Genomic DNA, 25,421 nt, shown 5'->3' on the forward strand with positions numbered 1-25,421 from the left:
TCGTGTTAATCAATATATTCCGACTAAAATCAAATATACAATTAAAAAAAATATAATACATGTTCCGCATCACAATTTAGTACTATGAAATACATCATCTACCCTTTTTTAACCTTGGAGTTAGACACCATGGCGGACACAGGTAATGAGCTATGCTTTGGTTTCATCTTGTTAATGAACACCTTAATACAACCGTTAAAATCCGCCGAAATCAAAACGTAACCTCCGCATCCTTTGGTATGTTGTTCCACAACGGGATCGGCCACCTGCTGCAAACTTCCATTAACACCCTTCCACACCACCCTTTTCCTCACCTTATCACCCCCTTCCGCCGCCTCCTCCGTCTTTGTACTTTCCTCGATCATCTTGAGAATCCCTTCTGGATTCGGGGCGAAAATGGCACACGTCACAACCGCATTATGAGCCTTAATGGCCTCCCAAAAGTCGTTCCTGTCCCTCCTCACCGACGAGAACTTCGCGTAGTCGTGATTAGTCTTCCAGATGTAGATGTCCCTGTTCTCGGACCCGCTGACTATATACTTCCCGTCGTGGCTAAAACTCGCCTTAATTTGACTACTCATGTTAACGTAACCTTTATATTTGCACGAGACGTTCAAATCGCGTAGGTCGTACAAGCGAATGCGGCTATCGTTGGAAGTGACCAGGATTTTGTCCTCGCCGGGCATGGGCTCGATGCCGCTGATTTTCCTACCGGTGGCGTTGCGACCTCTGGAGGAGCGCACGTGGATCTGGGTGTGGTACTTGAGCTGGTCGGTGTTGTAGAAAATGCAGCGACCGTCGTAAGTACCCACCACGGCGAATTTACCGTTCTGGCAAAAATTTGCCGCGGTGATTAGTTTGGGGTTGCCTTCGACTTCGTTCCAAACGGCGACTTTCTTATCGGGGATGTTCCACAAACGTAGTTTACCGTCGAGGGAGCCGCTGAGAAAGTACCTACAATGTGGGGGTTATGACCTGACAACACGGTGACACGGAACTCACCGGTCGTCCCTTGGGTGGAACACGATAGCTGTGACGAAATCAATGTGTTGGAAGCAACAAAGACACTCTTTTCGAGAAATGTGCCACAATCTGACTGTTTTATCCATCGACGATGATAAAATGAAGTAGTTTTTCGACCAAGAAACGTCCAACAAGTCGGAAGTGTGGCCGGTGTATGTACAAAACGGTTTCGGCATGAAGGTCATCTTGCCACACTCTTCGGAACTGAGGGCTTCGAGTACCGCCAAGCTGGTGTTTTCGCCCGAGTGGTGGGACACTAAGGACTCTTGTGAAGGCGTAGGGGACACCTTCTCAGCGTTGTATTTAGTTCTCATGTCTTGGAAGAAGGGAAACGCGTCACGGACTATCCATATCCGGAGAACCTTATCTTGACCGGCCGTTGCAAGTAGACGTCCACAACAAGAGAACTTCATGCACCAGATGGGACCTTCGTGTTCGTCTTTGAGTTCTTGAACATGCTCGACTTTCTCGAAGTCGTACGGACCTTTATGCGAGTTGGAAGCCTGGAAGTAAGTTAGTAACAATAATAAAATCTAGAGGTAGTACCAACCTTCAATTTAATGCTCTGCTCTCCTGGATTGACCACATCTACAATGTCAATCGTGTCTTCTTTATGTCTAGCGTGTGACACTTCTTGTGCTATGCTCTTCGCTTTATGCATTGTTTTTTTCATAGCAGTACCCACGAATTTCTTCAACATGGCTGTTTTCTTCCTCATTCGACCCACTTCTTCGTTGTCGTCCACAATCGGTATTTCCACTTTCTTCGTATCTTCGCTTTCTTCATCCGACTCTTTCTCTTTTTCCATACTGGAACTACTAACGTACTCCGACGTCAACCGCATAATGTGTAACGACAACGGGTTTATACATTGTGGTAACTTATCTTCGGCCACACTCAACGGTACTCGTTCTCCAGTATCCAGATTCAGGACCGTGACTTGTTCCAAGATTTCAAAGTCGGATAGTTGCTTACCGGAATCAGTGTGCGTGCGCACCCTCAAATTAATATCTTGCAACATATTCTCATCGCCAGCGGAACGCCGGCGCTCTTTGGAAGTCCTATTGTGTGACTGGTGAGTACCCCTAAAACCACCACTTTCGACAAGTACTTACAAGAGCACAAAGTACCTGTGAGGTCCTAAACTGTAGTGCCCCACGCTACTCCTAGTCGACGACCCTCTGCCACTATGACCACTCCTACTCGTACTACTCGTAGTCTCCACCTCTTGACTCTCCTTCACCCCACTCTGCGCCTTCAAACTATCCGTATCCTGGGGTTTGACCACGAACTGCCCCTTCAACGCTTGCTTTATATCTAAAGAATTCCCCGACTGCGATTTGCCTTCTGGTAACCGATCTAACGAATGCTCAAACTCACGGGTCAAACTCTCGATGGTACTAGCAGGACTGGCCAGATCGCTCGATTCGAAAGTAGTACTAGATGCCGATTTCTAGAAACACAAATGTCAATGTGCAACGACCCCAAACACGACTCACTTTAATTGCTAAAGCAGCCGTCTTGTTTTTCTTTTTGCGGCGAGGGGGCGCCACGGGGATGTCCAATTTGGAAGATTGGTCGTCGGTTTTTTGAGAAGACGAACTTGACGATTTTGTGCTTGCGATTACGTCTGGCTCTTGGAGAGGAAGACTCGGTTTGTCTTTGTATTCTTGTTGCGATGTTAAGGTTGAGATTGTAGCGTTGCTGGGGTATTGGGAGATACCTTTGGAGCTGGGGGTCGAGCCGGAGTCGAGCGAGCTGGACGACAAGGCCGACACGGACGCCGCTTTGCGGTTGGTTTCTGTTAGATTAGTACTAAGTTGTATAATAATCTAGAAATTTATAATTTGATAAACTCCCGGTTTCAGTTTTTTAAGATTTACTAAACTACTGAAAACATTTTAAGTAATAATGTGGATCGTAGCAGACCTTGGACCAATTAAAATTTGACGTTTCAAACCAACCTAGCGCAAGTGGCGCCATCTCTACGTTGCACGATCATGCGGAGCCCTCTTGAAACAATATATGTCACTGAGGGTGAGGGCATTAATTCTTTATCTCACTATCACGATTTACATTTCAAACTTGTTTGTAGAAAACAAATTTTACGAACAGGTTTATTACTACTTTATAAATCTAAATCTTGAAATTTCATTGCCACCTTGAGACCAAGAAATATTCCTGACTACACATCGACTAAAATTAAAACTTAGGCGACCTTGAAATAAAAAATGTGCCCATGGTTCACAGTTATTTAAAGAACACACCTTCACTAACCAAAGCGACACATACTGAATTAATTACTATAAAACTACCATTTTTCTAAAATTTAATTTCTTGTTTTTTAAGTTGGTATTAGTCGCGTCTTTGTATTTCTACGCTCCTTGAAATTCTTTCCAATGCACTGAATATTAGCTGTACGAACTAAAAGATTCGACGATCGTTATTATGATTAACTGATACTTAGTTGTTTGCGAAATATTGCCCACTTTTACAAAAAAAATTAGTTTAGACACGCAGTGGAACTACTTTTTGGTGCGGAGACAAGTTTCGAGCAGTGATAGTTTTCGTTGCGCGAAAAAAGTTGGCAGGAATGGGCAGCGACATCTGTCAAATGCAGCTTTCTTACCTCCTTCTGCGACTCCCCCCAAAATCCGCGTCAATCGCCCCAAGGAATTAATGCTCTGCAAACTAACAGTATCTTGCTCTATGATCCTAAAAGGGTGAGTAGTCTTATTCGAGGTGGCGAAAACCCCTTCGACCGAAGAAGTCTGACTATTGGGCGGCGTAACATTCCCCGTTTGGCAATCCTCATCGTCATTCTGCAACTTCTGTCTCAACTCCTTGAACTTGCGCCTGCCCCCTAACGGAGTCCTCTTACTCTGGGGTTCCACCTACAACGCACTTTATCAAATCCGTCGCCACTCTTTCCCACTTACAAAAACGATCTCGGTGACCGACTGGGGGTGCCTGTCCTCCTCCTTCGTCCTCGGCAGGGTCGTGGACACGTTCGGCTCCGAGCTCGCCCTCTGCGTGAGGCTCTCCTTCGAAGTCTTCCTCGGTTTTCTGGAAAATCAACCGACACTCAATCAAGTTGGCTCCCATCTGTCAACGAGCACTTGTTTCAATTGCTTTTTTGTCGTTGAAGTGTAAATAAAAGTCAAGTGATTGTCCTGTGCCGAAGAGCGGCGTCTGGAGGATGAAGGTCTTTTTGGAGGTAACAGTTTTGCGTTTTTTGTACCTTGGACCATGACTTGGCGTTAGATCCTCGGCGTCGTAGAACTCCTCCGAGTCGCTGCTGCTGGACATGGTCTCATGAGCGGCTCGTCATATCGGGGCGTTGTCACGGGGGCGCAGACCGATTTCGGCTCGGGTTCGCTGCCTGACAACGTTATTTTAAAACATACGCGTGACCACAGACAGCGCCATTCGACCTGTCAAAACTGACGAAATCGCCAGTCAGGTTTCATGGGTGTCGGGGCCAGTGGCGGCGCGAGAGGACACGCAAGGGTGAGGTTTACCGCCGAAAATCGAACACGAACATCCGCCCAAAAGAGCCGGTTTAAACTGGGAAAGTCAGAGAATAGACAAATCTTTTCGAAATGTAAACAAATTCACAACTTTACACTGAATCCACAAGAATGTTGCTTACATGATAGATAAAAATGGGACAAGTTATAGGTTATAAGTTTAAAATTAGTAAGTATTATTTCTTCTAGTTCCAGTTTTGCTGTGTTGTATTTGTAAATTCAGGTCTAAAATGCAAAAAATTAACAGTTCTAATTAAACACCATTCTTGACGTTTCAAGTCAAGATCGTATGATTTTTTCGTTTCGCCATTTATTATCTAAAACTTTGACTAAAGTGAATGAGGAAATACCATAAAAGCATCTATCAGACAAAAAGAAAAAATTAACGAACGTCTCTAAATATTAATTAAAGGAAAATAATACGGACCAGAAAATTTAAGAATATACTAAACTACACTGTTAGGAGTAAATTTTACGTCTAATTAAATTCTGCCACATTTCTTTTATTTTAAACAGAATGCAGAAAAAATTTACATAACAGTCAGTATTATAAGGCTTTCATTCTGAACGTCCTTACATCGAGTGACCTGTGAAATTTAAAATATTGCAGATTTGCCACTTCCTAGAAATGATAATTCGAAAGTTTTAATTAAAACGGTTAAAATGTCATTGTCACAATAATAATGACATTTGAACTTTATAGTTACACACTCCTCAAAAAATAAACCAATCCATTTAATAAAAAACGCCAAATTAAATTATCTTAAGTAATATAGTTTAAACAAACATTTTTTGTTTTTTGCTATAAAAATTAGAAATCCTCATTATTGCTTACATAAATTTAGCCCCAGTTTACGCTTGAACTTGGCTCCGGTGGCAGATGTTTTGTGTTCCCCTCGCTAAAAGTATTAGCAAACTGACATCTGCATCAGAAGAATAGATTTGTATATTTATGATGTGGTCCACACTGTTAAAACTGGAAAACGTAAATGTCCTAAAATCCTTTAAAGCACTTTTGCTCTGTGGTTATAGAAAAAATTACAAATTTTCGGTTGCAAAACACACCCTTCTTTGCCTCTCGTCACGTGACTGCGACACGTGCCCGCATTGGTCAGTCCGTCTTTCGACCTTGACGCTGCCAGCCGCATCGCCACGTCCGCTTTTCGGTTGATTATCTTTTCGGGGCCAAAACCTTCCGTGTTAATAAATTCGGTCGGATTGATCGTGAAAAAAAATCGTGCGCCCTTTCTTGCGCCGCCTCTGTGTCCCACTCCCCTCGACCAATCAGCATCCCGCTTCCAACCTGTCACATCTCACGATTTTCTGTTTACTAGAGTGGCAGCAGTGCAACTCCCTCTCGCCTCAAGGCTGTTTCCTCACCCAAGAACAAAATCAACATGGAGGACCTGGCAGTGGAAGTATGCGGCGAAAATGGGGCCCTTTATAAGGTCTGTACCACACAAAGTATGCTTGCACCGGTCCCCCCCGCCCTCCGAGCCCGCCCCCGGGGGCGCCCGCGCCCCCACAGCCCCGCCGCCGCCCCGCTCCGCCTCGTACTTTCCGAGAAAAATCCCGAAGTGTTGGAGCTGCAAACGCGGTTCTTTTGACGCCATGACCATCTGACAGGGCGTGAATCTTCCATGTGGCTCCAAAAACACGAGCGCCGCGTTCCGGACCCCGCGTGCGGGGCATTCCCGTGAGAATGCACGCCGCGGGGACGAAACGTCGCGTTAAACGGCAAGGTTATGTGCGGGGCAGGATCGTGTTACAGCAAGCGGATTAACTGGATTTGCTTGCAGGGGTACATCGTGGACGTGTTCGAAGATTCGGTTCTCATACATTTCGAAGATGAGTAAGTTGGTGGTGGTTGTGTGTTGGTTCGATGATGATTGTTTGTGTTGAAGGTGGCAGCCGGATTCCAAGTTCCCTTATTCACAAGTACGGTTGCCCCCGAAGCCCGACCCGAAAGTCGAGTTTACCGAGAACATGGAAGTGGAGGTGTACTCGAGGGCTAACCATCAAGAGGCGTACGGGTGGTGGAAGTCCAGGATCAAGGTGAGTTCGGCGGCTGCATGGGTGGTCATGTGATGTGTGTACGACGTGCTGATGACGAGGGTTTCTGGCGTTGTGAAATTATTGAATTGTCTTCATTTTCAATTGATTCATGGGGAAATGGATGTGTGATTTTGACAGGGGGTCTTGCGATGAATTTAGGCGAATAGGTGACGGTTTGGACAATATAAAAAACAATATAACCTACTAGAAATATACTGCTTGAAGAAATTAACGCACCACTCATATTTCCAAGTTAATGTATATTTTCACATTAATTTAAGTATGGATACTCAATTTGATATTATGTAATGTGTCATTTTTTAAGTAAATTCGTTTATTAGAAAAAACAATCAAATGAAGCAAATTCGGATCATAGGATCATTGATGTGCATTTTTTGACAGCCACTTAAAATGACATTTTTGACATTTAATGCTAAGTATGGATACAACTTTTATTACTATCATTATCAGAATTAGTCACAAATATTGAGGTGTTCACCATGTTTAGTTCAGTTTAAGTGTGGCTTTCTAGTTCTTTTACAGATTTGAAAACAATCTGTAGATTTTACGTTTCAGGTCAAATTAGTTCAAATTTTCAATTCAATTTCTAATCTCGGTTGGCTTTGGAATAAAAAGTTGTGTCGTTGATAACACCAATTTTCAACGTGTTAAATTTTTTAGGTTAGATAGGCCACCTGGATTAGAAATTTAAAGAACCGCAACCGCAAGTTAATTACCGCACGAGTGTGTTAACCAGGAGCTTTTGTGTTTTCAACGTTATGCTGTATTTAAAAATTAACAAAGTTGTAAACAACATATATACAGGGCGTTTCATCTCATTTTGAGAGTAAATTTGAAAGAGAATATACAAAAAAAGTATTTTGGAATATAGTCATCTGCACTCACCGCTTTTGGTTTAAAAAATTTAAAAAAACCTTGTGCTTTTTAAACGGTTTCTGCCACTTTTTTATGTTAGTAATAAATATCATGTAGATGGTAAAACTCTAACGAAAATTTGTTTGATCATCCCCACCAGCAATGGCATGACGTCATTTCCAAAATTTGACTTGCATTTTAACTTTGAAACTTCAAAACGTCTTAAAGTGTAGTTAAATAATTAAAACTGATGTTTACCCCTCCCAAAAAATCAATGACGTCATCTAAAATGATGTAGAATAAATCCTACCTAAAATATGCAAAACATGATGCTATATACTTGCGGTTAATCACAGCATTCATTGTTTTATAACTACTGATATAGGGTGACTCAAAATAGTCCATATAGGTTTACTTACTTTAAGGAAACAAACCCACAGAATGCGAGCGCAGCGAGTACGTTCAGGTAGCTGGGGTCTTTCCAACTTGGGTATTCACAAACATTATCAAGATTAATTTTTTTTCACACTAAAAAAATCTCTAATTAATATTTTAGTTTCCGAAGGACATCGACGAACATTTTGAATGCTCTTTTTTATGTCTCGTGATGTTGCTGTCAAGGTAAATTTCTGTAAAAAAACAACTTCTAAAATGCGAGCACGTTTAGGATATTTTGGTTCCACAGACACTAGTGATCACAAAAAAATTTAAACCCATATTTTCCAATGACAAAATTTTTCTTGATAATTTAGCTTGTCAGGGATAACAATAAATATTTTTTTCAATTACATTTGCACATGCTCGCTGCGCTCGCCTTTTTTTACAGTCTAGTTTCATAGAAGTGATGAGGATTTAATTTCAGCGGAGCTGTCTAGATTTACTTACTTTAGTATTCACAAACATTTTCAAGATTTTTTTTTTTTTTTAAATATCTCTAATAATTTAGTTTCCGAGGGACACCGACGAACATTTTGAATAAAACCTAAATGTGCTCGCTCCAGTTGCATTTTTTAATGCTTTTTTTATAATTATTCTCAGTCAAGGTAAATTAATGTGAAAAATCAACCTCTAAAATACGAACATGTTTATGTTTCAGTTCCACAGACACTGGTGATCACAATTTTTCTTGATAATTTAGCTTGTCAGGAACACCACTTAATATTTTTTTAAATTACACCTGAACGTGCTCGCTGCGCTCGCATTTTGAACTTATTTTTATCGGCTTTATTCTCATAGAATTGTCCAGGAAAAAGTCGAAGTTATTTGGGTTTTGTTGTAAGAATAATTCTCCAGACTTAAAAAAAAACAGCTTAAAATATGAGCGCAGCGAGCACGTTTAGATTGCACTTTCGAGTCACGAACTTTTTTAAGAATCATTTTTTCAGACAATAAAAATTCTCTAATTAATAATTTAGTTTCCGAGGACACCGACGAATGAATATTTTGAATAATATCTAAATGTGCTCGCTGCACTCGCAGTTTGATTATTCTTTGTTGTAATTATTCTCGCGATCTTCCTGTTGAGGTAAATTATTGTGAGCAATCAACCTTTAAAATGTAAATATTTCAGTTCCACAAGCATTAGTGATCACAAAAAATTTTGAACTCGCAGTTTCCAGTAACAAAATTTTTCTCGATAATTTAGCTTGTCAGGGACTCCAATAAATATTTTTTTAAATTACACCGGAACGTGCTCGCTGCGCTCGCATTTTAAATTTATTTTTGTCAGTGATTTTTTTTTAGTAGTCACAAAAAATTTTAAATTCACATTTTCCAATAACAACAAAAATTTTCTTGATAATTTAGCTTGTCAGGGACACCAATAAATAATTTTTTAAATTACACCTGAACGTGCTCGCTGCGCTCGCATTTTAAAATTATTTTTTTCATCTTCATTCTCAGAAGGGTGCAGGAAAGAGTCTCGACGAAGTTATTTGGGTTCTGTTGTAAGAATAAATTTCTAAACTTAAAAAAAAACAGAACTTAGAATATGAGCGCAGCGAGCACGTTTAGATTGCACTTTACAGACAGTCACGAACATTTTTAAGAATCATTTTTTTAGACAATAAAAATTCTCTAATTAATAATTTAGTTTCCGAGGACACCGACGAATGAATATTTTGAATAATATCTAAATGTGCTCGCTGCACTCGCAGTTTGAATATTCTTTGTTATAATTATTCTCGCGATCTTCCTGTCGAGGTAAATTATTGTGAGCAATCAACCTTTAAAATGTAAATATTTCAGTTCCACAAGCATTAGTGATCACAAAAAATTTTGAACTCGCATTTTCCAGTAACAAAATTTTTCTTGATAATTTAGCTTGTCAGGGACACCAATAAATATTTTTTTAAATTACACAAATTTTAAACTTATTTTTTTAAGTGATTTTTTTTAGTGGTCACAAAAAAATTTAAACTCACATTTTCCAATAACAACAAAAATTTTCTTGATAATTTAGCTTGTCAGGAACACCAATAAATAATTTTTTAGATTGCACTTTACAGACAGTCACGAACATTTTTAAGAATCATTTTTATTATTTTTTTTTTTGACATTAAAAATTCTCTAATTAATAATTTAGTTTCCGAGGGACGCCGACGAATATTTTGAATAATGTATAAATGTGCTCGCTGCACTCCCATTTTGATTATTCTTTGTTATAATTAGTCTCGTGATCTCCCTGGCAAGATAAATACTGTGAAAAATCAACCTCTAAAATGGGAGCGTAGCGAGTACGTTTAGGATATTTCAGTTCCACAGACATTAGTGATCACAAAAAAATTTAAACTCACAGTTTCCAATAACAAAATTTTTCTTGGTAATTTAGCTTGTCAGGGACACCAATAAATAATTTTTTAAATTGCACCTGAACGTGCTCGCTGCGCTCGCATTTTAAACTTATTTTTTTCATCTTCATTGTCATAGAAGTGTGCAGGAAAGAATTTAAGAGCACGTTTAGATTGCACAATATTCAGGAACATTTTAAAAATAACTTCTTTAGACAGTAAAAAATTATTAATAATTTAGCTTCTCAGGGACACTGACAAGCAATTTTTAATAACACATAAACGTGCTCGCTGCGCTCGCAATCAATATTATTACCTCTACCAACACATTTAGGACATTTTAAATCGGATTTTGAGATGACGGCATCACATTTTTGGTGGGAGTGAACAGGCTAATTTTAGTGAGCGTTCTACAATATACCGATACTATTAAAAAAACGTAAAGTTTCACGATTATCTGTCCGGTAGTGTTGGAGATTATTTGTCCAATTAAATGGGGGACCTACTTTTTCACGATCTAGTGAATGTACATTCAGATTAAATCGTGAACTCGGCGCAAAAATACTTTTAACAACCGCGACGTTATTATTAAACTTGGAATAAGTTTACTCGAATTTTCAAAGCAATTTTTCTATCAGCGCAAGGGTTTGGCTAATTCAGGACAGAGATAGATAACGCCGAAAACACTTGATGATTCGCATTTAATACGCTTGTTTAGAATGAAGCAATAAAATATTATTACGCATGTGCATCCAGCGATAAGTGAACATAATGTTCCCTTTTAACGCCGCCTTAAACCCTCCTTTATTAATAGCGCTGTTATTTCTTCAGTTTTTTACGAACGTTATCGTAATTGTGACATTATCGAATTGAAAAATTACTTTGTACATTGTTAAAAAAAATCGGTTATTGGCATATGTGTCTTTGTGTGAACAAAGAAGTGAAAGTTTTATTATCAGTGACGTGCAATGTTCGAATGGGAGATTATTTTGATAAACGCGTTTTTATCTCTTATGTACATCTTAGATGTTTATAATGCACTTAAGAGTCGCTAAAATTGGATCATAGTTTGCTAAAAGTGCGATATTTAATGAAAATTTAAACGGTTGTAATTCTTGAACAAATAAATTTTTCAGAGAAAACTAGAGTTTTTCATTTCTATTATTTACTCAACTACTTGTTTATTGTTTCTTAAGGCTGCTCACGACACTAAACGTAATTGTTCCTCTTACTGTAATACTCCGAGTACAATCCATCCCGCGACTTCGTCTCACAAAGCTCTTATCCATCTACACAAAAAGCAGCCGGTATCAAATACAGTATTATTTTTAGATTACTTCAATTTGTACTTCGCCTGTCTGTAACAACGCTTACGTGTCTTTTTCCCTCGGTTGTTGAAAATACAATAAATTTGTAGCTAACAAGCACTATGCAGATTTTCCAGCCCAGCGAATTCGGTGTAAAATACTGTAAATTCGATAGTTTCAGAGAGTGGAGATGGGATTAAGCAAGTTAATTGGAACTGTCGGTTTTTTCTGTCACCAGCTGTGCTATAATTAATTATTTACGCGTGACATACGTGATCATTAAAATTTGTGTTGCACCGATGCAAGATCGAGTAAAATCGAATCATATGCATGGATGGATTCAGACGTCTGAAGAACACGTTGCTTTTGTAGCGAAACGTCTCATTGTCGCTTCAGTTTCGCGAAATTGCATTAAGTAATGAGAAACAATACATTGTGTGTGTTAATTTGTTTATTACACGCGATGCGCGCAATTTTTTTTTTTTTCGAATTTTAATAATAGAATAGTTCCAACAAGTTCGTTTTGTAAGCTCTTTGAATCGAACCTTGATGGAAACACCGCTAATGAACAAGTTCGCTATTGATTGAAGACATAGACTTACTCTTAGCTCTTAGTTGTCCATAATTGTCTTTGTTCGCTGCCGGGTACATCAGCTAATAGGTAATTGCAGCCATTATAGTACGAAGTTAACAACACGAATTAATCCTTTAATAGCTACAAGTTTGTAATTTTAAACCCCGATTTCCGCGCACACTTCAAAAAAATACCCTGTTACCACGTATCGTTTACGTAACGACCTGACGTTTGTTTTTGAAATTGTGACAACTCAATTTCATACGTCGCGGTGACGAATTGTGCTTTTTCCTGACCCCATAAATTATGAAAAATCAACCAGATCGCTAATTTTACATTTTGTTACTTAAGTTTATTTATAGCAAAGGTCGCATGACGAATCGAATTTGGAATTTAATTGCGGGAGGATTCACGACGTGAAATTGTTTACTTTGTTGACCGAAGTGTGTTAGTTTTTATTTTTATTTTTTTGCAGATGATGAAAGGCGACTTCTATGTGCTGGAATACGTCGGTTGGGATACAACATACACGGAAATCGTCAGCGACGACCGCCTCAGAGTCAAAAACACTAATCCCCCCATTGATAGTTCTATGTTTGTTAAATTTGAGATTGAAGTTCCAGAGGACGTCCGAGAGTAGTAAGTTTCGTGTTGTTTTCGAGAGTTTCTCTTTTTTTAGATGGGAGCATTGAGGCTTCCGGGATTGCTAATAGCGAGTGTGGTGTCTAAAAAAAGAGAAAAATTATTCTCATTACGTAGGTCGCGTTAATAAGCAAGGGGTATTTTTGTGGTTGTTCGAAATTGAAACATGAGATTTTTTTTTATTACAGTGCTTACGCATAACGCATTAATTAAAAATTACAGAGTTAGGTGTCGTAATCGTGCGTCCGTATACGAATTTTTCAGTTTAAATTCTGCTTAACGAAATGCTCAAAATTCACAATAAATGTGGTTTGTATTATATTTTTCTACAAAAATGTCACCTGAACCGTATTTTCAGCATCATGATGTAAAAATATGTTCAGAAAAAGGAACCGAAAATTATTCCCCGCCCACCCGCCCCGATCTCATTTGTGATGAACTTTTTATTCGTTGTGAGACCGGAGGGCGGAGAAAAAAATTTGAGATAAAAAATAAAAAAACGGAATGAGAAGAGAAAAAATTTCACAAAAAAAAAATTTCTTTTATGCGGAAATTGCGTTTTTGAGTCGTCCAGTTGGCATCGTGATCCGGCTGAAAAAATAAGTAATATAAATAAATTTTATAAAATAAGATACTCCTCCACTTGTAGTTTAATACTGAAATTGCAAAACTGAATGTTCTGAAACTTTGCAAATATTTTAAGGTTATCAGAAACATGGTAAATCGTTATTCAATGCTTGCAAAGTTGATAATGTCATATCAACATTTTGTTTATGGTAATTTCTTGTAGGAAAAGAAGGATTTTGCAAGTAAACTCCGCCCCCCGGCTCAAGACGAATTAAAAAATCATCACAATTGAGATAGGGCGGGTGGGCGGGGTTTAAATTTTGTCTTTTTTTCTTAAGGTACATATATAGCCGTTTTTTCACAACAAGAAACTTAAAACATGGTTAAAGTGAAAAATTTTTGTAGACAAATATCGATTTTGCAGTTAAGCTCCGCCCCTCGATCTGACAACGAATGAGAAATTGATCACGATTCAGATAGGGGCGGGTGGGTGTTGCTTAATCATGCGGTGCTTTTCTTAATATATGTAGTTTTCTTTTAATAACACGAGCATTACATTGAAATAGGGGCGGTAGAGAGTTAATGGATGAGCCCCACCCACCCGCCCCATCTAAAGTGTGATTAATTTTTTTATTCGTCGTGAGACGGAGGCGGAGCTGAATTGCAAAGTGTATACATATTTCTCTCCAAAAAATACCAAGTAAAACATGTTTTAAATATCGTGTTGTTAGAAAAATATAGATATCTATTAAGAAAAGGGAACCATGACTGAAGAGCATGTTTGACATGGTAATTCTAGTAGAAAAATACGGATTTTGCAATTAAGCTCCACCCCCTGGCCCACGACTAATGAAAAAATTCATCACAATTGAGATAGGGCGGGTGGGCGGGGCTTAAATTTTGTCTTGTTTCTTAATATACATAGCCTTCATTTAATAACAAGAAACTTAAAACGTGGTTAAAATTGTAAATTGTTTTAGACAAATATGGATTTTGCAATTAAGCTCCGCCCCTCGATCTCACAACGAATGAGAAATTCATCACGATTCAGATATGGGCGGGTGGGTGTTGCTTAATCATGCCCTACATCTCTTAATATATGTAACGAGTGATCAAAAAATTTTCAGATTAGAATTGGCCATGGAAATATTTGTCAAATGAGTATTTCAATAATTTGCATTTTAATCAAAGACATGACAAATATTTCCATGGCCAACTCTAATCTGAAAACTTTTTGATCACGTGTTAGTTTTCTTTCTACAACACGATACTTAAAACATGTTCCACGTGGTAATTTCTGGTAGACAAATAAATATTTTCAATTAAGCACCGCCCTCTCGCCCACGACTAATAAAAAAAATCATCACATTGAAATAGGGGCGGGGCTTACATTGTGAACTTTTTTTGTAAACATACGCACAGTAATTTTTTCGCAACAAGAAACTGCAAACATGTTTAGAACGGTAAATTTCTGTAGATTTTTTTGTGGATTTTTAGCACCAAATAAGAAATTCATCACAATTGGGATAGGGGTGAGTGGGTGGGGCTTAATCATTGGTTTCATTTTCTTAATGTATAACTTTCTATCAATAAAACGATACTTAAAACATAATTCTAATCTCAAATTTACCATTTGTCATTTTAAGTCTTTTGCTGAAAGAAGACTTAAGTATATTACAGAAAAGGAGGTCATTGGCTAAGCCCCACCCACCCGCCCCATCTAAACTGTGATTAATTTTTTATTCGTCATGAGGGGGGGGGGGAGCTTAATTTTAAAGTTTATATTTCTCTCCAAAAAAAAAAAAAACAAATAAAATATGTTTTAAATATCGTCTTGCTGAAAGAAAATTATGGATATATATCTACTAAGAAAAGGGAACCATCACGGAAGAACATGTTTCACATGGTAATTCTTGTAAAAAAATACGGATTTTGCAATTAAGCTCCGCCCTCTGGCCTGCGACTAATAAAAAATTCATGACAATTGAGATAGGGTGGGTGGGCGGGGCTTAAATGTTGTCATTTTTTCTTAATTTACGTACAGTCGTTTTTTTGCAACAAGAAACTGAAAACATATTTATAATGGTAAATTTTTGTAGATTTTTTTTGTGGATTTTTGGCAACAAATAAGAAATTCATCACAATTGAGAAAATCATTTGTTTCATTTTATTAATATATAGAGTTTTCCATCAATAACACGATACTTAAAACAATTCGTACCTCAAATTTACCATTTGTCATTTTAAGTATTTTGCTGAAAGAAGACTAAGTATACATATTACCGAAAAGAAGGTCACTGGATAAGCCCCACCCACCCGCCCCATCTAAACTGTGATTATTTTTTTTATTCGTCGTGAGACCGGGGCGGAGCTGAATTGTAAAGTTTATATTTCTCTCTAAAAAATACCAAGTAAAATATTTTAAAGTATCGTGTTGTTGAAAGAAAATTGTAGATATCTATTAAGAAAAGGGAACCATCACTGAAGAACAGAAAAATCGTCATAATTGGCGAGGGGGTGAGTGGGCGGGGCTTATATTTTACTTTTTTTACTTTTTTTTATAATACAATATAATATGCGAATTTTTGTTGTCATTTAACTAGGAGGATGTAAAGTTTCAAATTGTTGTAATGATTTTTATTTATAGTTTAAGCGATTTTTTTTTTAAATCAATACTCAGATGCATTTTTAGTCCTCGACTTCGTTTCATTTATTTGTGGCGTAATATGAATGACAAACAGTCTTTCGATTGTCTTATTTTATTATTATGTCTCAATCATCAATCATTTCTTGGTATTTTTTTTTTAAGTTATTTAAAAGAATATCACACCTTTCTGAAATACAATCGAATAAATCCAATTCTTTCGATTAGTTATAAAGTTTTATTTCGCAAATTTTATTTTCCAAAATTTCGGAGCAATCGGTTATATTATTTCCAATTTAAATTCTAAAATATAGAAATTGTTTTTTCCAATAATGTAGCCAAAGCTAAAAAGTATAAGAAACTTGACTATTTTTGCTGACCAGACCTGACTTGAGTTGTTTTGTTACATATTTTACGTCTGTAAATTTTTTGTGTATTTGCAACCTGACCTGACCAGACTTATTTTTTCACGTCTAGTCCAGTTTCATTAATCTTGTTTTATTTTACAGTGTCTTGAAATCTTTGGACGTTAATTAGTCAAATTTGATAAAAGCCGGTAGAAAAGTTTTTAAATAAAAGTAGTATTTTCCTTGAAATAATTAATCGGATTTTTTTATTAAGCGAATGCCATCAATTGTATTTAATTCAGTGGATGTCTCGGCCGTCTTTTATTTTTAATTCAATGGGTCTCCGAACTGTCAAAACATTTAAATGTAAATTCTTCATTAATTCTAAAGTGTTTTAAACGCAATAAAGTTTATTAACGCAGATAATATTTGCCTTGAAATACTTAACCTCAAATCGTTACCAAAAGAAAGATAAATGTTAACAAAAAAAGGGTTACCAAAGTGTCCGCACCAAAAAGCAGTTCCAGCGCCAATTTTACAGTAAATAAAGTTTGAAATCACAAATGCAAGAAGAATATCACGAAAACTAAACAAAATAAAAGATTATAAAGACTTTAAACACAAAATAACAGAGATTGACGTGAACCGGTTACTTCCTTCACCAAGAAACTAACTGTGCGAATATTACCAACTTTAATCCAACAAGAAATACAATTTTAGTACTAGTTATTTAGGTATTTTGTTGCGGTAAGGTTTAGTAACTAAGTTTTGCTGTTTAGCAAGAGAGAGCAATAAAAACACGACCAAAGACAGCTAAGAATTTTTGAAAATTTAATCTTTGATTTGACGAAAGACAAATCTTCAAAAATCCATGGCCGTCTTTAATCTCTCGGTAGCATAATAATAATTTTAAGACGTCAGATGTCTAAAATGGATGTTTCTTTTCAGCGCAAAAATAGATAATGCTCACAAGGAGTTCCAAAACGCCATCGGTGCTAGTCTGATTAGGTACGTTCCGGAAAAAGGTGTTCTGTTAGTAATATCGAGAAACGAATCGAGTCGCAGATGCGCGCGCCTCCTACAGGACATGCATTTCCGTAGTTTATCGCAAAAAGTGCTCTTATTGAAACGGACAGAAGAAGCAGCCAGACAGCTGGAGAGTACGAAATTGGCGACAATCGGCGGGTAAGGAATCACTTGTTAGTTTTAACACGACCAAGCAACAACAAATCCACTAAGCCAACATACTTCTGACGATCCTGTTCTTATTAGCTTATGTTTAGTTCGAAAGTTGCATTTTGCTTAGTTCCCGGTGAATTGCCTTTTGGTTTTGTCGAGCCGATTTAAAGGGTGCGAAGTCGTCTGTGTGTAATCTAGTTTGTTGTCTGACGGTTTGTTTCTCTTTCAGCAGATATAAGCCCATGTACCAGCGCGTCTCGAATTACGAGACGAATCGCGCAAGGCCAAGGTGAGACGATTCGTAAATATGACAAAGAAAGAGCATGTTTGTAGACTGTGTATCTTCTCTTTCTTCTTGGCTCTTGATCGGTACTACTGGGGGCAATTTACCGGACGTAGCATGCGTACACGTTTGCAGATTTTGCATGATCAAAAACGAATAAAAAAAAATATGAATCGAGCCAGGAGTATGTTTTGTTGTTGTTCGAATCGGTACTTAAATCTGTTCACATGTTAAAGGTCTACGCAATTTGCGCTTAGGTTAAGTCACGACGTAATCTTCTCTTACAGTGGGTATAGGTGAGACCGTCTCGATCTTTAAGGCGTGAACAGACAATAGCTTATTTTTGTGCACAGAATAACGATTTGATGGTTTGAACGTTGTATTTTTCGCAGGTTTTCCGATGAGTTCAATGTTAGGGAAGATCTGATGGGGTTAGCGATCGGTGCGCACGGTGCCAACATCCAACAGGCTAGGAAAGTCGACGGAATTACGAACATAGAATTGGAAGAAAATTCGTGCACCTTCAAAATATATGGAGAGGTGAGGTGGCGTCGTGTCACGCTAACGTTTAATTGCTTTTAATTTTCTAGACTGATGAGGCTGTGAAGAGGGCTCGATCAATGTTAGAATATAGCGAAGAATCTCTTCAAGTACCGAGGGCGTTAGTAGGCAAAGTTATTGGAAAAAACGGCAGGATTATACAAGAAATCGTCGACAAAAGTGGGGTGGTGAGTTCGCCCCGGAAGCGAGAATACGTTTACTAAATATTTTGCGCAGGTTCGAGTGAAAATTGAAGGCGATAATGAACCACAACCGACAATCCCCCGCGAAGAAGGACAGGTGCCATTCGTGTTTGTCGGAACGGTAGAGAGCATATCTAATGCGAAAGTCCTCCTCAAATATCACCTAGCACACCTAAAGGTACAGAGAGGGGTTTTTGAGGAATCGGCGACGAATGCTCATGTCTGTCACACTGTATATTTGAGAAAATGTTTTTTCAGTAGGTCACGATGGAGTTCTCCATATCAAAAGGAAACATTTTATTACGTTGAATTGTCACTGAGAAAAATCTTGATTTGACGTTAATTTTTTACGAAATAAGCTAAAAAGGCTTAAGTTCTAGGTGTTTTTCTGTTTTAGAGCCGAGGTGTGTCGTTTATTATTATTATTATTGTAAGGATCTGGAAAATTCTAATATCCGTTCAGTTTTAACCTCACTTTTGGGAAGGAAGTCATTGCGGGTTCTTTTCATACTTTTGCAGCTATGAAACGTCGACGAACCATGAAATTAACGATCATTTCTTGGTCATTTTTTTGTTGACGTTTTTTTCCACACCCACATTTTTTTGGTCTTCACATAATTCTTAAATACTCGCCACTTTTTGATTTTCATCTGTCATGTTTTATTTTACAGTGTCTTTCCTAGTCCTTGGACTTAAGAGAGAAAGTAAAAGCTGTAAATGATCTTGGCCATTTGTGAATTGAAAATCTTAATTTGATTTTTATTTTTTATTAAATAAGTTGTAGACATTGAAAACAAAGACTTTCGTGGTCCTTTTTCCTCTTGACCTGATTTGACCTGATCTAACCTGACCTGACCTCACGTCTACATATTAAAAAATATATATATTTTAGTGTCTTGTTCTTGAATATTTGAAATTTAAAAATCTTAATCTGACTAATTTTTAACTAAATAAGTTAACAGACATCGAAAACAAAAGTTTTCTTGCTCTTTTTTGATGTTTGGGTGATTTGATCTGATCTGACCTGTTTTTCTTTTCACATATACATTTTTTGTCCCCACATATTTCTTAAATATCCGCAGTTAACCATTCTTTAATTTTCATTGGTCATGTGTCTTTCTTTTTTCTTGAATATAGTGAAATTTAAAAATCTTATCTTACTTTAATTTTTTATTGAAAAAGCTAAGAGACTTCGAAAACAAAAACCTTTTTGGTCTTTTTTTCTGTGGGGCTGATTTGACCTGATCTAACCTGACTTGAGCTGATTTGACGTGACTGATATGATGTGACCTGTTTTTTTCACATCAACATTTTTTGTGTTCACAGTTTTTTGAAAAATTATCAGTTATTTGATTTTCATTTGGCATATTTTATTGAATATTTGTGAAATTTGAAAGTTTTAATCTGACTTTACAATTTTTTGCTAAATAAGCCAACAGACATTGAAAAAAAAGTTTTCTTGGTCCTTTTTTCTGTTGAGCTGATCTAACCTGACTTGAGCTAATCTCACCAGATCTGACTTGAAGTATTTTGACCTGTTTTTCTTTTCGCATCTTCATTTTTTTGTCCTTACATATTTCTTAAATATTTACAGTCAATAATTTTTTTATTTTCATTTGTCATATTTTATTTTACGCTGTCTTTCATATGCCTGATTTGACCTGACCTGACTTGGTATTTTCACATCTACTTTTTTGTCTGTACTTATTTCTTAAAAATTCACAGTTAAACATTCTCATATTTTATTTTAAAGAGTCTTTCCTTGTTCTTGAATATTTGCGAAATTTAAACATTTTTACGGCCAGTTTAATCTGAGATTAATAGAATTACGCATTTAACGAGGCGTTTAGCGACGTCTGATTGGCGTAGACTCGGTCACGTGGTACTTTAACGCCATCTCACTATAATTTTTTACCAAATAAGCTAATAGACATCGAAAAAAAAGCTTTCTTGGTCCTTTTTTCTGTTGATCTGATCTAACAAGACTTGAGCTGATCTGACCTGACCTGACATGACCTGTTATTTTTCGCTTCTAAATTTTTTTGTCTTCACATATTTCTTAAATATTCGCAGTGTCTTTTCTTGTTCGTGAACATCTTAATCTGATTTTAATTTTTTATTAAATAATCTAATAGACATCGAAAACAAGTTGGCTTTTTTATCTGCTCAGCTGATTTGACCTGATCTAACCTGACATGAGCTTACTTGACTTGACCTGACGTGTTTTTTTCACGTCTACATTTTTTGCCTTCACATAGTACTTAAATATTTACAGTTAACCATTCTTTGATTTTCGTTTGTCATATTTTATTTTATGGAATGAACGAAATAATTTACAATTCAAAACTTTGAAAATATATCTTCCAAGAATGATATATATCTAAATATTATCCATTGGAATATAATTCATCTAATGTGACATTATACAAAAAATTATTAAGTATTACGTAGTCAGAAATAGATCGTCGTCTTCGTTGATTCGCTATTTGCCAAAATCAGTCTTATTTTAGGTTAAAATAAGATTGATCTCGGCAAATCATAATACCTTCTAAGAAAATAGAATGCGGGTGGGTGGGGCTAGTGTCTCCTAAGATTCTTAGCATGTACTAGCCCCGCCCACCTGCCCTCGATTTTCTTAGAAGGTATGTCATTTGCCAAAATCAGTCTTATCTTAGCAGATAGTAGTTCTGTCCATCCGCTCTCTATTTTGATTTTGGCAAATGATATACCTTCTAAGAAAATAGAGGGCGGATGGGCGGGGCTACTGCCTGCTAAGATTCTTAGCAAATGCTAGCCCCGCCCACCCGCCCTCTGTTTTCTTGGAAGGTATGTCATTTGCCAAAATCAGTCTTGTCTTAGCAGATACTAGTCTTGTCCATCCGCCCTCTATTTTGATTTTGGCAAATGATGTACCTTCTAAGAAAATAGAGGGCGGGTGGGTGGGGCTAGTGTCTCCCAAGATTTTTAGCAAATTCTAGCCCCGCCCACCCGCTGTCTATTTTCTTAGAAGGTATGTTATTTGCCAAAATCAGTCTTACCTTAGGAGGTACTAGTCCTGTCCATCCACCCTCTATTTGGATGTTGACAAATGATATACCTTCTAAGAAAGTAGACGGCGGGTGGGCGGTACTACTGCTTGCTACGATACTTAAAATCAATTTTATTTTAGCAAGTACTAGCCCCGCCCACACGCCCTCTATTCTCTTAGAATTTTGCCAAAGTCAGTCTTATCTTAGCAGGTACTTTTAAAAAACTAACCCACACGTCTTCTTTTGTTCAACTACGTCGATTCTGCATACCGCAGTACGTCGTGTTGATCTTGGCGTTTGGTGAAATTTCAAAAATTTTGAGAATTCAGAAACCTTGACGACTATAAACCAAAGGTTCACTTTTATAATTTCGGGTATCCAAAACTCTGCCACAACTTCTGCGTGTCACAAGAATGAGAATTTTGAAAATCTGGGTCATAAAAATTTTGAAAATTTTATAAATTCAAAATCCAGTAATTTTTAAAAAATATACTCAACTGAAAACAGGACAGTTTTTAACGTTCTAAGGGTTAAAAATTTCAATTAAGCCCTCTGCATATTTCGCAAACCCTTTTTTTAGTCGAAGATCTTATGAGATTCTCAAAATTGTAAATCTCAAAAATATGTAACGTAGAATGAACTAAATAAATTTTTAACATACTCAGTTTAAAATTTTTAAAGCAATTTATGGATGTTCAAATAAAGTTCGACGATCTTGGGGTTTGGTGAAATATCGAAAATTTCAAAAATTTTGAGACTTCGGAAAACCTTGACGACTATGTACCAAAGGTTCACTTCTATCATTTCGGGCATCCGAAATTCTGACACTTTTGCGTGTCACAAGAATGAAAATTTTGGGAAACATTGAAAATCTCAGTTATAAAAATTTTGAAAATTTCGTAAATTGAAAATCCAGTAATTTTTAAAAAACCTTCACAACTGAAAACAAGACACCCCTAGAAGGTTACAAACTTTAATTAAACCCTCTGCATATTTCGCAAACGCTTTATTTTAGTCAAAGATCTTGTGAGATTCTCAAAATTGTAAATATTTCCAAAATTCAAAAATATGAAACGTAGAATGAACTAAATAAATTTTTAACATACTCAGTTTAAAATCTTTGAAGCAATCTATGTATGTTCCAATAAAGTTCGACGATCTTGGCGTTTGGTGAAATTTCGAAAATTTCAAAAATTTTGAGAATTCGGAAAACTTTGACGACTATGATCCAAAGGTTCACTTTTATCAATTCGGGCATCCGAAATTCTGACACTTCTGCGTGTCATAAGAATGAAAATTTTGAAAAACATTAAAAATCTCAGTTATAAAAATTTTGAAAATTTCGTAAATTGAATATCCAGTAATTTTTAAAAAACCTTCACAACTGAAAACAAGACAGACCCTTAGAAGGTTAAAAACTTTAATTAAACCTTCTGCATATTTCGCAAACGCTTTATTTTAGTCGAAGATCTTGTGAGATTCTCAAAATTGTAAATATTTCCAAAATTCAAAAATATGAAACGTAGAATGAACTAAATAAATTTTTAACATACTCAGTGGAAAATCTTTGAAGCAATCTATGGATGTTCCAATAAAGATCGACGATCTTGGCGTTTGGTGAAATTTCGAAAATTTCAAAAATTTTGAGACTTCGGAAACCTTGACGACTATAAACCAAAGGTTCGCTTGTATCAATTCGGGCATCCAAAATTCTGACACTTCTGCGTGTCGCAAGAATGAAAATTTTGAAAAGCATTGAAAATCTCGGTTATAAAAATTTTGAAAATTTCGTAAATTGAAAATCCAGTAATTTTTAAAAAACCTTCACAACTGAAAACAAGACAGACTCGTAAAAGGTTAAAAACTTTAATTAAACCCTCTGCATATTTCGCAAACGCTTTTTTTAGTCGAAGGTCTTGTGAGATTCTCAAAATTGTAAATATTTCCAAAATTCAGAAATATTTTGACACGTGGTAGGAATTAAATAAGTACTTGGATATTAATTATAAACTTAAATATATAGTTTGACAGATATGTGTTATTTGTCAAAAATTTGAAGATGTGCATTATCGAAACGTGGTTTTTGTTTCCAGGAAGTGGAGCAGCTAAGACAGGAGAAACTTGAGATCGACCAGCAGCTTCGCAGCATCCACGGCACGGCGCTCGGTTCCATGCAGAGCCTGTCAATGGGTCGGCGGAACGACCGCGGCTACAACTCCGACATGGACGGCGGCGGACGGCCCGGCCGCGGTTCGATGCGGGGTCGCGGCGGCCGAGGCAGGGGAGGCGGCGGTCCAGGCGGCCGCCAAAACGACCGCTACAATTCCGGTAGTACGATCACAGATTATGTTAATAACGTGGATAAGCGCAACAACACCGCCAACAAACCGATGGGAAACGGCAGGGGCGGTGGACGCGGCGGCAGCGCCGGAGGCGGCGGTCACGCCAGCAGCAACGGCCGGCCCCCGAGGGGGGCCACCGCCAGCAACCGCGAGCGCCCCAACAAGGGTAGGTTGTCCATCGACTCGGCCGGCGGCGGCGACAGGGGGGAGAGGAAGTGATCGGGGCTGGGACGGTCCGCAGGCAAAACGCGCATCACACTGACGATGCGTTTTTGTTACGCAAAACACACACTTGCAAAAACCGGCACGGCTTTACGCATCACGTTCGGTCGCTCGTTTTTATTATTATCGTTCTTGTATGGATTTTTATACCGTCGTTCGTTTCGTTGTACGTTGTGTTGTGGAAATTTTGATTTTTGACGGCGAGTGCGACCGGTGCTGCGTAAAGCCAGCGTTAAAAATAATACAAAAAAAAAATTATATATACGTTCAGGTGACTTCATAGACTGACCCGGCTGACGACTATTTCTACGAGTTATATTGCGGTTCCGACAGACGGCGCCGTACGATGATGATGAGAAAAACCAACTTAAAATCGGAGAAATTCTTGCTTCATTAACACGAGTTCTGAGTTTAGTTTTCGTAAATTAACCAAGTTGTTGCTTGAAACTAACCGAAATTACTGTCTTTGTAATAACATATGAGTGGCATATGTTCAGTGTACATAATTACTTTGGCTTCATTTCGTTCTTTTCACTCTTAATTAATTAATTAATTAATTAATACACGTTTGCTTTCGCGATTCACGAAACTGATGATATAGCTGAGCATCACCCCTCTCCCTTTTTGTGTTTGCTGTCACGTGACAGTAGAGCTTGGTCGCGTAACACGTTTCGTTTAATTTAACTTAACCCCCTCTCCTCGTTAATTTCGATAATCTTCTCCCGAGTTAATTTTTAGTTTTTCACTTACTTTAATCTTTACGCTGTATTATAGTACAGTAATGTAAATGTAATCATAATAATTGGAATTTGTTGCTAGCGAGCATTGTCGCTAATTGAGATATGACTTAATTTCAAGGCTTTGTTGTGACGGTCGGTGCAGAGACTCAGACAACTCTCGGTTGTCCCTTCTGTTGTGTTCTCCCTTTCTCGCATCTGCACCCTCCTAATCCATATTGTCAATAAGATAATTAGATCGGTTGTTCAAAACAACACACAAAATCCACGATGGTTGAGATTCTCTGATCAGTTTTGCGTGTTGTTTGGGCTTACCTAGAAGTTAGTAAACCCCCATGAGGCTTCTAAATATCTCGACATTTAATAAAAACCTTGCTGGAAGGGTACGCAGAAATCGATGATTTTTAGCCATGTCAATGCTAGAAAATGGAATCAAAGTGAGTGAGAACGTATCGCGCGGTATGTGCTCACTGTGAGTTTGCTAACACTACTTAAGGAATTTAAATAAATAAAAGAAACATTCAAACAAAAT

At 37.4% G+C, this 25,421-nt stretch overlaps 2 protein-coding genes across 9 annotated transcripts in view; one reads left to right on the forward strand and one right to left on the reverse strand.

Annotated features, from left to right (window-relative positions):
• Positions 1–4,482, reverse strand: LOC135125201 (uncharacterized protein). 4 transcript variants are annotated; one of them, XM_064050603.1, is made up of 10 exons: positions 4,265–4,482; positions 3,963–4,089; positions 3,653–3,917; positions 2,523–2,824; positions 2,404–2,476; positions 2,154–2,340; positions 1,574–2,108; positions 1,003–1,526; positions 315–954; positions 1–269 (listed from the first exon to the last, which is right to left on the reverse strand). In XM_064050603.1, exons 1-10 carry the CDS (start codon positions 4,330–4,332, stop codon positions 99–101), a joined length of 2,892 nt encoding a protein of 963 aa, XP_063906673.1. In that variant the 5' UTR covers positions 4,333–4,482; the 3' UTR covers positions 1–98. The 4 variants fall into 4 exon arrangements, with proteins under 4 accessions (XP_063906673.1, XP_063906671.1, XP_063906669.1 ...); XM_064050601.1 differs by having other exon boundaries at positions 1–266; positions 2,154–2,476; XM_064050599.1 differs by having other exon boundaries at positions 2,154–2,476.
• Positions 4,161–25,421, forward strand: part of LOC135125202 (RNA-binding protein FXR1) — a 25,808-nt gene continuing 4,547 nt past the window's right edge. The window contains exons 1-10 of one of the 5 annotated variants that reach the window (XM_064050605.1): positions 4,161–4,240; positions 5,888–6,001; positions 6,353–6,405; positions 6,458–6,608; positions 12,630–12,793; positions 17,303–17,539; positions 18,209–18,356; positions 18,407–18,541; positions 18,594–18,737; positions 23,682–24,096. In XM_064050605.1, coding sequence (XP_063906675.1) covers positions 4,223–4,240; positions 5,888–6,001; positions 6,353–6,405; positions 6,458–6,608; positions 12,630–12,793; positions 17,303–17,539; positions 18,209–18,356; positions 18,407–18,541; positions 18,594–18,737; positions 23,682–24,096 — 1,579 coding nt within the window. In that variant the 5' untranslated portion in view covers positions 4,161–4,222. Of the gene's footprint in view, positions 4,241–5,887; positions 6,002–6,352; positions 6,406–6,457; positions 6,609–12,629; positions 12,794–17,302; positions 17,540–18,208; positions 18,357–18,406; positions 18,545–18,593; positions 18,738–23,681; positions 24,097–25,421 lie in introns of all 5 variants that reach the window. The other 4 variants (XM_064050604.1, XM_064050606.1, XM_064050607.1 and 1 more) reach the window with 4 other exon arrangements.

Source organism: Zophobas morio, unplaced genomic scaffold (genome assembly GCF_036711695.1).
Source record: "Zophobas morio isolate AGI-343-1 ecotype UQ-CSIRO unplaced genomic scaffold, CSIRO_AGI_Zmor_V1 ptg000008l, whole genome shotgun sequence".
In the NCBI taxonomy this organism is placed as follows: domain Eukaryota; kingdom Metazoa; phylum Arthropoda; class Insecta; order Coleoptera; family Tenebrionidae; genus Zophobas; species Zophobas morio.

What these genes read in the sequence shown, in the direction of transcription:
- LOC135125201 (XM_064050599.1), bottom strand. Translation starts at nt 4,332, where the DNA reads ATGTCCAGCAGCAGCGACTCGGAGGAGTTCTACGACGCCGAGGATCTA. An exon ending in ACGCCAAGTCATGGTCCAAG is followed by an intron (nt 4,090 to 4,264) that starts GTACAAAAAACG and finishes TTGATTTTCCAG; the next exon opens with AAAACCGAGGAAGACTTCGA. An exon ending in AGCAGAGCATTAAATTGAAG is followed by an intron (nt 1,527 to 1,573) that starts GTTGGTACTACC and finishes ACTTACTTCCAG; the next exon opens with GCTTCCAACTCGCATAAAGG.